At 40.4% G+C, this 14856-nt stretch overlaps 1 protein-coding gene across 1 annotated transcript in view; it reads left to right on the top strand.

Annotated features, from left to right (window-relative positions):
• The window catches only part of NAA16 (N-alpha-acetyltransferase 16, NatA auxiliary subunit), a 33390-nt gene that overhangs the window by 572 nt on the left and 17962 nt on the right, over positions 1-14856 (top strand). Inside the window, exons 2-9 of the mRNA XM_072135281.1 lie at positions 1974-2058; positions 2400-2504; positions 2872-3029; positions 5453-5587; positions 6416-6569; positions 8795-8914; positions 9082-9177; positions 11563-11669. Of these exons, the coding sequence (XP_071991382.1) occupies positions 1974-2058; positions 2400-2504; positions 2872-3029; positions 5453-5587; positions 6416-6569; positions 8795-8914; positions 9082-9177; positions 11563-11669 (960 nt within the window). The remainder of the gene's footprint in view (positions 1-1973; positions 2059-2399; positions 2505-2871; positions 3030-5452; positions 5588-6415; positions 6570-8794; positions 8915-9081; positions 9178-11562; positions 11670-14856) is intronic.

The following is a 14856-nucleotide window of genomic DNA, read 5'->3' as shown; positions in this document are numbered from 1 at the left end:
CTGCTCATACAGAACATTGTATAATATAACAATTCTCTGACATCTTCTCCTACTTATTGTTGTGCTGTCCCTCCTTTATTTACCCTAAGTAATTAACAGCTGGGTGTTACCTGTTCAGATTGTGTTACACACCCCCTTGACAAGATAAACGATGTAGAGTTGTCTGTTTATCCATAAATTTGTAGGAGGATTCACTGAGGAATTGCTAGAAAAAGTAGCTATTAAAAATGAACTAATACATAACTAGTACAAATGTATTGTAAAAGTTGTGCTAAATCTTCCATACTTGTTTAACCCGCAATGGTGGCAACACATCCAGGGATCTGCCCAATTACCTTCAAGACTAACAGTATTTGTACACGTTGTAAAATGACTGCAGGATTTAACACCCTCCCACCCCATTAATCCCACAGCCGTTCAGAAAGCATCAGAAACCAGCCGTAATCAATGCCGTGTAAGAGTTCTGCCGCAGCAGGAGGGCAGAACTCAATCATTACATTGTAAAGGTTGATGTTAGCACCATTATCTACAACAATAAGTGAATAGTGATGATCATGTGAACTACATCAGAGCAAGAAATGGCCTGGTCTATATCACACATTATTTTGCTTCAGTTTTATACTAATGTAAAATAAAGACCCGTGGTTGTGGATTTTATTGATGCTCTAATCTTAGCTGATCAGCTTAAAGGGCCATGTTCTTGTGACTGGTATCATGCGATCATTCAGCTACTCCTGAGTTTTAAGTGAATGGGAATACACTGCTACACCCTATAGGAAAAGGGTAGACTGAGCAGCGGCTGTAGCATTTGCCTGAGAAGTGTTTCCCCTTCAATAAGCTAGTCAGAGATGACAAATATAAAGAAAAAACATAGTTTTTTTGTTTATTGCTCTAGCAGAGATTGGATACCTAGATACTGACAATTACTCTAAGAGTAATTGACTGCTACTTTGCATTGAAAGAGCAGAGATCTGGATAAATGACTAATTATTCTTTTCCCACAGAAATTGATTAACTTTATAGGGTTATTAAAACATGCCAAACAATCGCTTGTCTCCATAACAACCCCCGTTGCTGTTGTCCGCAATGCTGGGGTGCTCACTGTGCTCCCGACAAAGGTAATGGCCGGGTTGGATCATCATTCTGGTATATCTATACAACATATCAATGGTTTTTATTTTAGGGCTCTGGAAACCCCCTTTGAAGCAAATTTAAAACTGGATGCAGTTTTTCTAACCCAAGCACATTTACATGATGGTGCATGCCTACTGAAACAGGATCTGTCTTGTTTAAGCTTAGTTTGTGAGAAAAAGGAGCCTCGAGGCGCGTTCACACGATGCTTTGTGTCACGGTTTTTGATGCGTTTTTGACGCATTCCAAAGGCTACAGCCTGGAACACATTCTGAGGTAACATTGTGTTTCCATTGCATTTGCTAAAACGCAATGTTACTTAAGCATGTGTTCAAGCTTGAAGCTTTTGTAATGTGTCAAAAAGCGTGATGCAACGCATTGTGTGAACGCACCCTGAAGGGCTCCTGACTAAGTCACAGAAGCTCCTCCTGGCTCTGTTGTCGGCCAATTATTCAAACATCTGTTAAGCTTTTCTGCCCCTCTCTTCCCCAGAAAAAAGCTAGAGAGGCGAATGGAGGCGTGAATATTAACAGACTAAAGGGGCTTCTGTGAGTAGCCAGGAGCCTTTTAGGCTTATTTGCTTCATTTTTAAACACCATTTTTCTAAAAAAAAATGTAACTATTAGAATATAATAAAAGATCCTGTTTCAGATGGTACATGCCAGCATGTATGTGTGCTTGGTGTAAAAGGATTGAATCCATGCGGTAGATTTACTTAAATAGTAATTACCAGATAGCTAAACGCCAGATTTATGAATGGTTCCCATAGATATAAACCGTTGTGCTACAAAAACCACACAATTTGTCTCTAAAATTTAACTAATGCCATTTTCTCCCATTAGAAATGCTATGAACAAAAGCAGTATAAGAATGGTCTCAAATTTTGTAAGATGATCCTTTCTAATCCACGGTTTTCTGAACATGGAGGTGAGATCCCGTTACCCTGACATGTTTGTGTAACACATGCAATATCATCTTGATATGATGTATCACTAAATTTAACTCCTGTTTTGGCTTTTCCTGAAAAGAGTGGTCAGATATAAGTTCCCTTTTATTCTGTGATAAAAGATTAAAAAGAGTTGCAATATTGTGTGTTCAACATGTAAAAAAGTAATGTACTTTGTGAGAACCTTTAATGGATTTTGGACACCACATAAATATTTGTGTGAACAAGGCTAAACTGAAAATCTCATTATAATCCCGGAAATGTAAACATAACAGAATCTGCAGTAGAAATTGTTTCATATTTTCTATATTCATTTTCTCAGAAACGCTGGCAATGAAGGGTCTGACATTGAATTGCCTTGGAAAGAAAGAAGACGCTTACGAGTTTGTACGGAAAGGTCTACGCAATGATGTTAAGAGTCATGTCTGTATCCTTCCAGAAATCTTTTATGATATTTTCATTGAAAGAATGAGATGAAGGCTTGGAGCAGTCCAAACATCTCCTGTACAAAGAAAGTCTAGGGTTCTTTATATACATGGGAATTCTCCCACTGTACTGATAGACACAATTAGTAAATCAGGCGATGGTGTCTAAGGAATGGACTCGGAATGGCAGTGTAAAAATGCAAATGTCAAAGACCTGTGCTGGATGGAAACTCTTTTGTAGTATTAGATTTTATGATCTAAGCTATCAACTATTTAATTTATGCCAAGGGTCTGCCCCATAAATTCATGTGCATTGTATACTATGTTGTTACCCATGTCTTACTGTTGGATTTCCTGAATATTAGAAAGGTTGGCATGTCTATGGTCTTCTTCAGAGGTCAGATAAGAAGTATGATGAAGCAATCAAATGTTATAGGAATGCTCTTAAACTGGACAAGGACAATCTACAGATTCTGCGTGACCTTTCATTGTTACAGATACAGATGAGGGACTTGGAAGGCTATCGGGTAAGTATGACCGTGCACGAGATTCTATACATGAACAAGTTATCCATAAAAAGGTACAAGGGGTTTTATCTCAATAGATCTTTGGAGGTCCAACAGCTGGGTCCTCCAGGGATCACACCAAAAAATCAGGCAAGAGTACAACAGGAAACATGATCCATAAAAAATCAATACTTTAATGCAGGGGGGGGGGGGGGGGCGTTCACTGTCCCTCTCAGACCGTTGGCGGTCCGGACTAAAGTTTAAAAATAAATAGCGGTACATGTGACTGCATCCGTAATATGCTGTCCCCACCCCTCAATTAATTATTTAATATACTGTACCCCCTTGTGAACTATTTTATATATTGGCCCAATTAGTTAATTATTAAATATACTAGGACCCCTCTCCATTAATTATTGAATAAGCTGCCCCCAATTAATTACTAGACTGCCCCTCATAATTAATTATTTCATATGCTGCCCCCCACCATTAGTTATTTCTTATGCTGCCCCTCATACTTAATTCTTTCCAATGCTGCCCATCCACCATTAATTATTTCCTATGCTGCCCCTCATAATTAATTATTTCCTATGCTGCCCCTCATAATTAATTATTTCCTATGCTGCCCCTCCACCATTATTTCATATACTAGGGCCCCCGGCCACCACAATCTTTTTACTGCCGTTTAAAAAAAAAAAAAAAAAATCCTATACTCGCCTCTGGCTCCCGCATCTTTTTTTCTTCTGGCTGCTTCCGGAAAGGAAGGGGTGTGCGGCCGCGTGATCAAAGAATGATCACGCGTCCAGGTTCAAAGAATGATGTGCGCTGGGGTTGTCTTCTGCCCACATAGCTCCACCTGCAATAATAGTGCTCGAGTGCCCGTTTCCGGCCGCATCGAGTACTACACAGTGACGGGCAGGAGCTTACTGTCCGGACAGAGTCCCCTGCCCGACTGGCAAAGGCCGGTCCGAGCGACGGGGGCCGGATAGAAACGGTCTGCGGGCTGTAGTTTGGGGACCCCTGCTTTAATGCATCATAATAATACAAAGAATATAAATACACAGATCTAGGGACGTATTATAAGGAGAGACAGTCAAAAATATAACACCGTGATAGCTGACTAAAAATAATGGGTAGATATCTAAGCAACCACTGCGTGGATATCTCACTGACAGGTGACCAGGATCTGCTTCAATGGGTTATCACATGTCTCCACAGAAATAGCTTTTTCCAAGGTAGTGCTATATAAATCAGCTTAAATACCTAAAGATAAATAAATGAAGTATACATAGGAATCATATAAAAAAAACCAGCACCTACAATGCATGCATAAAATGTTATAGTATGCTCCTTATAATATGTCCTTAGATCTGTGTATTTATATTCTTTGTATTATGATGATGCCTTATAGTATTGATTTTTATGCATTCTATTTCCTGTTGTACTCTCGCCTGTTTTTTGGTGTGTATTTATAGCTCTGGGGCCGAGTGAGTGGGCGCATTCTATTGGGTACCCTTATGAGGTTTCTTTGGTTGGCTAATATGGGTCCTCCGGGGATCAGTAGAATAGTGGACTGCAAGTCTCCGTTACTTACCCCAAACCATCTTAGATCAGAACGTCCTATAAGGCTGGTGCCACACGCACCGCTTTGTCTGCGTTTGAAAACGCATACGCAGACAAAGCCGCACCCACCGGGGCGGGTCACGACCCGATCGCATCGGCGTTTCCATGCATTAAATTAACGCAAAATACTGGCGGCTCATTCCCGATCGCAGTCGTTTCCATAGAAATGCCGATGCGATCGGGCTGCGGCCTGCCCCGGTGGGTGCGGCTTTGTCTGCGTTTGCAAACGGAGACAAAACGCCATGTGTGGCACCAGCCTAAGCTGTGCAGAAGCCCCATAGAAATCATTGCTGTTCGGGAGAATTTCTATGTACTGGCTTTCAGGACAAGCTTCTTACTGAAGCCCTTATAAGTTTAATGAGACTTGTGTTGGACACCTCACGATCGGACCTTTATCCCCAACTCTGTAGAAAGGGGATAAATGTCTATAATAAGAAAACCCCTTGAAATACTAGTCCATGTTGTTATGCTAAACAACAACACAGAATGATGTGGGCAACAGCCTTTGGGTGCAACTTTGCTCATGATCGCACCCATTTTTGTGAGTTCACTAATTGCCCTCTTTATAGTTCATCCTATGGCTGCGGTCACAGGTTCCACTAGCGTTGCATTTCTTACGCAATGCCAGTGCAATATGAAATCAAGCCGAGTCCTGCTTGCCGTGTGCTTGCGTTATGTTAGGAAGCGTAACACAAGTGTAATGTGTGCCCACGGCTTTGGTAGTGAACTTTTATCTACTTTATATGCCATCAAAACAGCACCACTAATATATGTATATAATGCTCTAATGGTATGTACTAAATGTAGTGTTTTTAAAATAGGAAACTAGATATCAGCTCCTTCAACTACGACCAATGCAAAGAGCATCATGGATTGGCTATGCCATAGCATATCATTTACTGCAGGACTATGAAATGGCATTAAAATTACTTGAGGAATTCAGGAAAACTCAGCAGGTAAAATTAAAACTAAAATTGTTTGTAATTCATGTTTGTAGCTGTGCTTTCTTCTAAATCTGCACACTAGAAGTCTTATGCATTTAAATTGCCAGTAGGATTTTGCTTTGACGTCTCTGTAAATATCAGTGATTATTATTTTACTTTACATACATTTTTATGTTACCCAGCTTGTTAGAATTGCTGTGCAATAAAATTGGATTTCACAGTGTCTAATTTACTCGCAGACAAAACTGCACCAAATCAATTTCTGCCAATTGGCTACTATTAACTCTTCGTGTGCAGTCCCTCTTAGACCGTTTTAAACGCACTGAAAACGCACGCATGTTTTGTATGCATTTGGCTCCTATGAATTAGTTTTTGTTCTTTTCTGGAAGTGTAAGAAGCTGTAAAAACATTTAAAGAGCTGTTTACACTTCCAGAATTGAACAAAAACGTATTGAAATCAGCCAAACACATAGTAAACATGCAGAAACGCATGCTTTGTAAAATGCATCAAGAACGCAGCGTATGACCCGCACCCTAAGGGCTCTTGCACACGAACGTATATGGTATTCTGGACACATGAATGACAGCTATCATATGGCTGCTATAGAAGTGCACTGCACTCGTGTGTCAATTTAACATGACGTTGGCAGAAAAAATGATAGCGTGCGCTCTACTTTTGCCGTACGTACGGCCCATCATCATGTCTCTAGCAACAGTGCGGTTCCTAGCAGTTGACAAATTATTTTGTCATTTAGAAAACGACTGTAGATCTCAAATTCTGATAAAGTATACCGTTTAGTGCTAATCCTGTTTTAATGGATTTTTTGTTTTTCTTTCTAGGTACCCCCAAATAAAATAGACTATGAATATAGTGAATTAATCCTGTACCAGAACCAGGTGATGAGAGAGGCAAACCTTTTCCAGGAGTCCTTGGATCATATTGAAGCTCAAGAGAAACAAATCTGTGACAAGCTTCAGGTGGAAGAAATTAAAGGTAAGAATGTTGATGACTTAACAACTTTAGGCAAATGTTTGGGTTCACCGGTGCAGTAGGCCTCTGTTAACCCCTTAAGGACGCAGCCAGTTTATAGCTTAAGTCTGAGCCCCATTTTTTGGATTCTGACTTGCGTCGCTTTATATGGTTGCTACTTTTGAACACAGTTACTTATCAAAGCGATTCTGAGATTTGTTTTTTCGTCACATGTTGTACTTCATTTTAGTGGTACATTTTAGCAAAGTTTTGCATATATTTGTGAAAAAATTATGAATTTTTAATAAAATTTGCCTTTTTCGAAATCATTGCCATACATAAACAACCCATTTTTAAATCTGCACCACTCAAACTATCAGAAACGGCTTTTAGGAGTTTTGTTATCCCCTTGAGATCTTCATAGCAATCAAATCAAAATGGAGGTGAAATTTAGAATGGGCAAATTTTGACGGTTATACGTTCATTTAGCAATAAAATTTACACATTTCCAAAAGATAAAAAGAGAAAACCCATCTTAAATTTTTTTTTTTTTTTATTGGCTCCTTGTGTAGTCTATACAATTTTTTAGCTTTTTCATGTGACCATGTGATGGCATTTTTTTTTTTTTCTTTTTTGCGGGATGAGGCACATTTTCCAGTGTTACTACTTTGGGGTTGGTTCCTACATTGAAAATGTAGGAACTTTTTTTTTATTTGAGGGCAGGAGTAGAAAAGCATAAATTCTGTACTGGATTTTTTATTATTAATTTTTTTTTTTTTTTTGTGGTGTTCACCATATAGCCTAATAATCACGTTATCTTTATTCTATGGGTCGATATGATTACGGGGATACCACACATGAATATTCTTTTATGTTTTACTACATTTGCCAAATAAAACCCTAATTTGGGGAAAAATGTATAATTTTTGCATTTACATCTTGTATGGAGTCTCAAGTGTATGAGATGGCCAGAATAGCAGAGCTAAGCATCTGCATGGCTGGACTGTAGAGATGAATGGAGCAGCAGCATCAATCATCTATGATTACAGGCTTTAAGTTGTCGCTCAGATACGTTTTTCCAGTTTTTTTCGTAGATGTACCGTATATACCGGCGTATAAGACGACTTTTGAAGACAGAAAAAATCTTCTGTCTTCTCTGGGGTCGTCTTATACGCCGGTAATCGTCTTATACGGCGGGTCCCGGTGCATGGAGAGGGCTCACGGGCTGAGCCTTCTCCATAGCCGGTAAGTCTTTGCTGCATATTGCAGCAAAGGCTTACCGGTAACACCCGCGATCGGTGCTAGCACCGATCGCGGGTGTTTGCACAGCGATGGCTGCCGGCAGCCTCAAAAAGCTGCCGGCAGCCTCAAAAAGACATCGGGGTGCATACTCACCCTCCGTTGGCCCCGATGTCCGCGCGGATTGTCTTCCGCGCAGTCTTCTTTCTTCTGCTGGGCGCCGCCATGCTTTTCCCCGGGGCGGCGCCTAGTATGACGTCAGCAGCGGCGCGTCATACTAGGCGCCGTCCAGGGGAGAACAATGGCGGCGCCCGGCACGAAGTTAGTGAAGACAGAAGACGGGCGCCGAAGCCAGAAGAGGACCCGCGCGGACATTGGGGGAGCAGCGCTGCAGGTTGGGGCCACCGGAGGGTGAGTATATAAGTTTATTATTTTCTATTAATGCTGGGCTGGCTGGATATTACTGGGGGCAGTGCTGTATACTACTGGGCGCTGTGCTGTATACTACTGGGCGCTGTGCTGTATACTACTGGGCGCTGTGCTGTATACTACTGGGCGCTGTGCTGTATACTACTGGGCGCTGTGCTGTATACTACTGGGCGCTGTGCTGTATACTACTGGGCGCTGTGCTGTATACTACTGGGCGCTGTGCTGTATACTACTGGGCGCTGTGCTGTAATGGTAATGTTATGTTTATGAGCGACAGTTTTCCTGCTATATACCTGCATGTCATAAGAATTTACATTAAAAAAAGGACCATGTTAAATTCAAATCTGTTTTTTTTTTTTAATTTTTACCTGTGTTTTGTATGCGTTGGAAAAGGGGTAGTCTTATACGGCATATATATCTTAAACTCTATATTTTAAGCGGGAAAGTAGGGGGGTCGTCTTATACACCAGGTCGTCTTATACGCCGGAATATACGGTATAAACAAAGTTATTGTACAGTGGTGTGCACTATATCTGTGATATCCTAATTGTTCTAACCCCCACGTGCTTTTGTGTTTGAAGGTGAAGTTTACTTAGAGCTTGGAAGATGGAAAGAAGCTGCTCAAATATTTAGACAACTTATTAACCGCAACCCTGAAAACTGGAAATACTATGAAAATCTAGAGAAAGCTTTGCATCCAGGTAAACGCAATGACCCAGTGTGGCTTAAGCTATTTGGTTATGTTATTCTTTTTAATGTTAACCTTCCCTTTTGTGTAGAAGCGGTCACTAGCAGCTTCGAGTTAGGGCTGAATCTATACATCACAAATCTATACAGTTTCATATAACCTTAATTATTTTCCTTCCAGCTACTATGGAAGAACGACTTGATATATATGATGAATTCTGTGAACGGCATCCAAAAGCAGTTTCCCCTAGAAGATTGATCTTAAACTTCATTACAGGTAAGATCTTTTTTAAAATGTTTAAAATGTATCATATATCATCATTATTAGAATTGGTTGTTTTGGAAGGGTAAGTTATGCTATCATAGGCAGACTATTAAAAAACATAGCATCATTTATCATATCCTGTGTCTGCAGCTTATATTCTCTTATTTGGTTATTGTTTAATATACAATTCTCTGCCCTCTTTGATCTTAGGCTACTTTCATACAGTTGTCCACTCGAAAGGGTCATAATTCAATATATAAGCATATAAAAGGCTTCCTGTGCAGTATTGAAAACATTTTAATCCAGATGTAGCCATGTGAGAGGAGTTTGAGACTTCAACTATATAAGCTCCCTTGGCCTGTGATGATTCCCAGTTGTGCAGAGGTACACAAGTATGACTAATATGGCTCCATGACAAAGCCAGTTATCCCCCTTGGCAATGTCAAGTATTTGACACATTGAATTGAATGCAAAACAACTGTAATAGAATGCATAAATCGTGAAAGTCATTGTGTGTCTGTAAAAAAGAAGCTATGTTTTTCTCATTCTGGTCAATCACTTATACTAATAGTGCTGCACAGGATACTCTTGTATCAGACACACAACTGAAATTTTATGAGCTCAGACCAGGAACTGGATGGATACTGGATAAGAGAAATAACTTTGCTTTATTGAAATATTGCATTCTTTTTTTATTATTCCAGATTTTATTGGAGGCCATAGATTAAATAATGCACAACATTACACCCGTTCTGTCTTCCCATATCCATGCCCCCATTTTTTAATTTATTACAAAAATTTTCCATGTTACAACACATTATCTCTCATTGAGCTGAATCGCGCAGTAACTAGCAAACAACTCAACAAAACAAAAACTAAACCTGTACATTGAGGACTCATCATAACAAGGAAGTATGAGTATAAGAATAGAGCAAATCATAACAGTCAGGTGCAGTATTAATGGCCAGATTAGTAGTTTTGTAGTCAGATATTAAGCACCTTATCGATCGGATTATACAATAGCGTAATGCTTGGATGCCTGGTAATCGGGAGATATCAACCACTGCTCTCAATATTTATAGAATTTCTCTAGCCGCCTTACCGTAAATGCAGTGGATCTTTTTAATATGCAGTTGCTAGATATTTTTCTAATGAGCCCCGTGAGTGAGGGCATATGCGTATACCGTCAGGTCTTTTTCACTATCCTAGTAATAGCTGTGGTTTTATTTGATATGTCAAAGTTCTCTCACTAGGATATAATTCTGCAAAGCCTATGCCTAAAAGTGCTAGCGCCGGCTGTAAGTAAAAGCTGGGAGTTCAGAGTGTACTGAAGGAACATTTCTGTTTGTATGATCGGACATTATCAAAAAATCTGTAAAATTGGCCCAGTTCTCAACTGACAATGGCAGCAAATATCTGAGGCTGTCATATAAATCTGTGCAAGCTTACTAGGGGGATAATATTTTCCGGCAAGTCTTTAAGTGAAGAGAGCAGCTAGATAAAGATTTAGTGAAATGAAAGACTGAAACCACTATCTATTGTAAGAGAAAGATCCCTGTCCCTGTGTTGAAGACCTGGTAATGGCTTTATGCCTTGTAGGAAGTGTAAGCTAATGAATTAAGTGTGAGGATATAGAAAGGAAACTTCAAATTATGATTTATTCTCTAAGCAAATACAGTGATGCATTGGTTTTTTTATACTGAAAAATCCCTTAAAACTTCATGTGGCCTAAATATATGGCGCAGGGGGCCAGGCTTATTTTAATTACCTGGTATAGGAGAAACCACTATCTATTGTAAGAGAAAGATCCCTGTCCCTGTGTTGAAGACCTGGTAATGGCTTTATGCCTTGTAGGAAGTGTAAGCTAATGAATTAAGTGTGAGGATATAGAAAGGAAACTTCAAATTATGATTTATTCTCTAAGCAAATACAGTGATGCATTGGTTTTTTTATACTGAAAAATCCCTTAAAACTTCATGTGGCCTAAATATATGGCGCAGGGGGCCAGGCTTATTTTAATTACCTGGTATAGGAGAAACCACTATCTATTGTAAGAGAAAGATCCCTGTCCCTGTGTTGAAGACCTGGTAATGGCTTTATGCCTTGTAGGAAGTGTAAGCTAATGAATTAAGTGTGAGGATATAGAAAGGAAACTTCAAATTATGATTTATTCTCTAAGCAAATACAGTGATGCATTGGTTTTTTTATACTGAAAAATCCCTTAAAACTTCATGTGGCCTAAATATATGGCGCAGGGGGCCAGGCTTATTTTAATTACCTGGTATAGGAGAACCCAGCATTCCATATTATCAGGGCAGTACTTGTTTAATGTGTATTAACCAAACACTTTATAGAACACATCAACTAGAATTACTCTTTTTTTTTTTTTCTCTCTAGGCAGCAAGTTTAGAGAAAGAATGGATAAGTTTTTACGAGTTAACTTCAGCAAAGGCTGCCCACCATTGTTTACAACTTTAAAATCTCTGTACAACTCTGCAGAGAAGGTAAATGTGTATTTTGTTTTTTGTCTATATTAGTTGACTAGTCAAACAGGACGGATGTGTGGTGTTGGGGTGATGAGAGGGGCTCACATGTTGTAGACGTGCAGAGAGATGATATGGCATACATACTGTGTGCATGTTAATGCTGTATCATGCATTGCAGTACACAATGGTCTACTTATCCCAAGATACACCAGATTGATTACAGTGGTATACATTGTAATGGATTTTGCACAATCTACTAGAAGTAACACCATCAGTTGGTTTACTTTAGACCTTTTACTGTTTGACAAAAAACTAGCACACGCAAGTAAAAACCTTTCCCCTTTGTCTACACTCTTTTGGAAGGAGTATAGGAAGATGCAAACATTGTTTCTTATTAATACTTGTCAGTAAATTCTGTCAATCACTTTATAAGGTACAGTATATAGTAAATGTGGGGGGTTTGAGCGTAGAGTGGGCTTTTTTATGGCCAGTACTGGGACATGGGTTTTGGACCGAGGTATGTTAATTGGATTAAGCTACTTTATGTACAAGGTTTCATTTACTCGTTTCAATGGAAATGTGTGTGTATCGGAAGAATTTGCCCTTTTATCTATGTACTTGTTCGCTATTGCGATAGAACCTGTAGGAGCTATTATACAGGCTTCTAAGGAGTTTGTAGGATTTTCGGGAAAGGGTAGGGAGGAAAGAGTGTCCTTAAATGCTGACGACCTCTTAATATATTTTGGGGAGGCTACTGGATCCCTTCTGATGTCTATCATCAAACAGTTTGGAACCTACTCAGGCTTTACAATTGAGTGGAACAAGTCGGTCTTGCTCCCGCTGGCACCTTTTGCTACTATTTCTTTACCTGCAGGAGTTCTCCTAGCAATAGTTAGCAGATTAAAGTACTTGGTGGTGGTGGCATTTCAAGAGAATCTGTCACCAGGAGACCCATTTTTAGCACTCCCCCAGTCCCCACATACACTGCCAAAGTGTTTTAGTATAAAAAATTGGTTTGACAGAAAAACAGATATGTTATATTGTACCTTTCATTAGCATCTGCTGTGTGACTAGGCAGTTGCCTAATAGGAGGGTCTGGAAAGGAGCAGTCCCCCCCCACCCTTGGGAAACATGTGACCTTTTCAAATATATGAATAACTCCCAACACTCGGGATTGGCTGTAGAGGAGCAGGGGGCGTCGCTAAGCCCAGTGATGGGTGTTTTCATATATTTGAAAAGGTCACATGGAGTAGCTGTTCCCCAAGGGTGGGGGGGGGGACTGCTCCTTTCCAGACCCTCCCATTTGGCAACTGCCTAGTCACACAGTAGATGCTAATGAAAGGTACAATATAACATATCTTTTTTTTTTCTCTAAAACCAATTTTTAATACAAAAACACTTTGGCAGTGTATGCACTATGCTCTGTGGGGACTGGGGGAGTGCTAAAAATGGGTCTCCTGGTGACAGGTTCCGTTTTAAGCCTAAAGATTATCTTATTTGGAGCCGGTGTTAACCAAATTTGTTAACAAGATCAATAATTGGTGTAGGCTTCCCCTGTCACTGATAGGAAGAAGAAATCTTATCCAAATAGTATTTATGCTTCAACTAATGTACATATTGCATAACTCATCTGTTTTGAAAGTTAGTTTGGAAAGGGAAGCATGCTAGGATTAGCTTGGATACGCTACATAGAAGCAAGGTGGATCTAGCCATACCTACCGTATTTTCCGGACTATAAGGCGCACTTAAAAGCCTTGGATTTCCTTGGAAATCCAAAGTGTGCCTTATAGTCCGGTGCGCCCTATGTATGGCACAGGGCAGCGGACCATACTTACATAGGTCCCCGCTACCGGAGACAGCAGATCTCCAGCGGGAACTGCAGACCACGCGGCACGAACAACTTCTGCCGCGTGGTCTGCAGTTCCCGCTGGAGATCTGCTGTCTCCGGTAGCGGATACCTATGTAAGTATGGTCCGCTGCCCTCCTCCACCTCCCACTCACCTTCCCCGCGTCCCGTCGGGTCTCCGCTCCGCCCCCCGGACCTCCGACACGCCCCCGACCCTGCGCCTTATAGTCCGATGCGCCTTATATATGGAATTATTACATATATGAGGCGCATCGGACTAATGCGCCTTATAGTCCGGTGCGCCTAATGGCCCGGAAAATACGGTAATCCCTGGCTATACTTTTTGGCTTCACAATTACAACGTTGCAGGTTGGGGAGATGATACTAGTGAGGGCCCTGCGGGGCAACTGATTGGTTTATGGACACGACATCAAGTCCCTCTACATCAGTGGTTCTCAACCTGTGGGTCGTGACCCCAGCAGGGGTCGAACGAGCAAAACACAGGGGTCGCCTAAAGCCTTCGGAGCCACGATTTTATTGTGTTTTTACTGCAAATCGCACGGTTTGGGGTCACCGCAACATGAGTAACTGTATTGCGGGGTCACAGCATTATAAAGGCTGAGGACCACTGCTCTACATGCTTTGGAGGCAGGTACTACAAGTTGTAAGCCATCATAAGTTCTTATGGCAAAGGTATGATCTAATTATCAGGTGGTGTTATCAATATTTACAACTTCTTCATGCATATGACACACAGATTTAGAACCCATCCAGATTGGTTCCTGCGGTGCCCTGAATAGAGCATGAAATCTACTACCAATGTCCTGTTCTTCCCCTTCCCCTTCCTCTTTTATATTTTACAATGCAAATATTAGTACACATATGAGCATTCAAGTATCAATGATCATTCATTTAACAAAAGAGGCCATTTTGCTCCAGAAACTTCCTTAGATGGAGGGAAAAAGGGGGGGGGGGTATGGGTTGCGAGTGGCTGGGTGAATTGGTTCTGGGGAAGGAAGGGGATGGTTGATGGGGTGTATCTTATCTACATATAAATGAGTATTTTATTATGTTTTTCAAACATATGAGTTAAGAAAAATAAGCAACCGAGACATAGAACAAAATTTAATTTCCTGTTCTTGTACAATACTGCTTAGTAAGTCAGTGAAATATATCCCTTTTAAATGTCGAGCCAAGTGGGAAAGGGATTTGGGAACCATCACAGAGGATGGACATTTTTGTTTCTTCTCTTCCTCACGGAGTGATATTTTACTTTGCATTGCTATGTATATTCGATGTACCATGAAATACTACCTGTGAGTAGTTGTTTGTTTTTTCTTTATTTGTTAAAAAAAATTT

Source organism: Engystomops pustulosus, chromosome 2, assembly GCF_040894005.1.
Source record: "Engystomops pustulosus chromosome 2, aEngPut4.maternal, whole genome shotgun sequence".
Lineage (NCBI taxonomy): Eukaryota > Metazoa > Chordata > Amphibia > Anura > Leptodactylidae > Engystomops > Engystomops pustulosus.
This window is presented reverse-complemented; position numbering and strand designations above follow the sequence as displayed.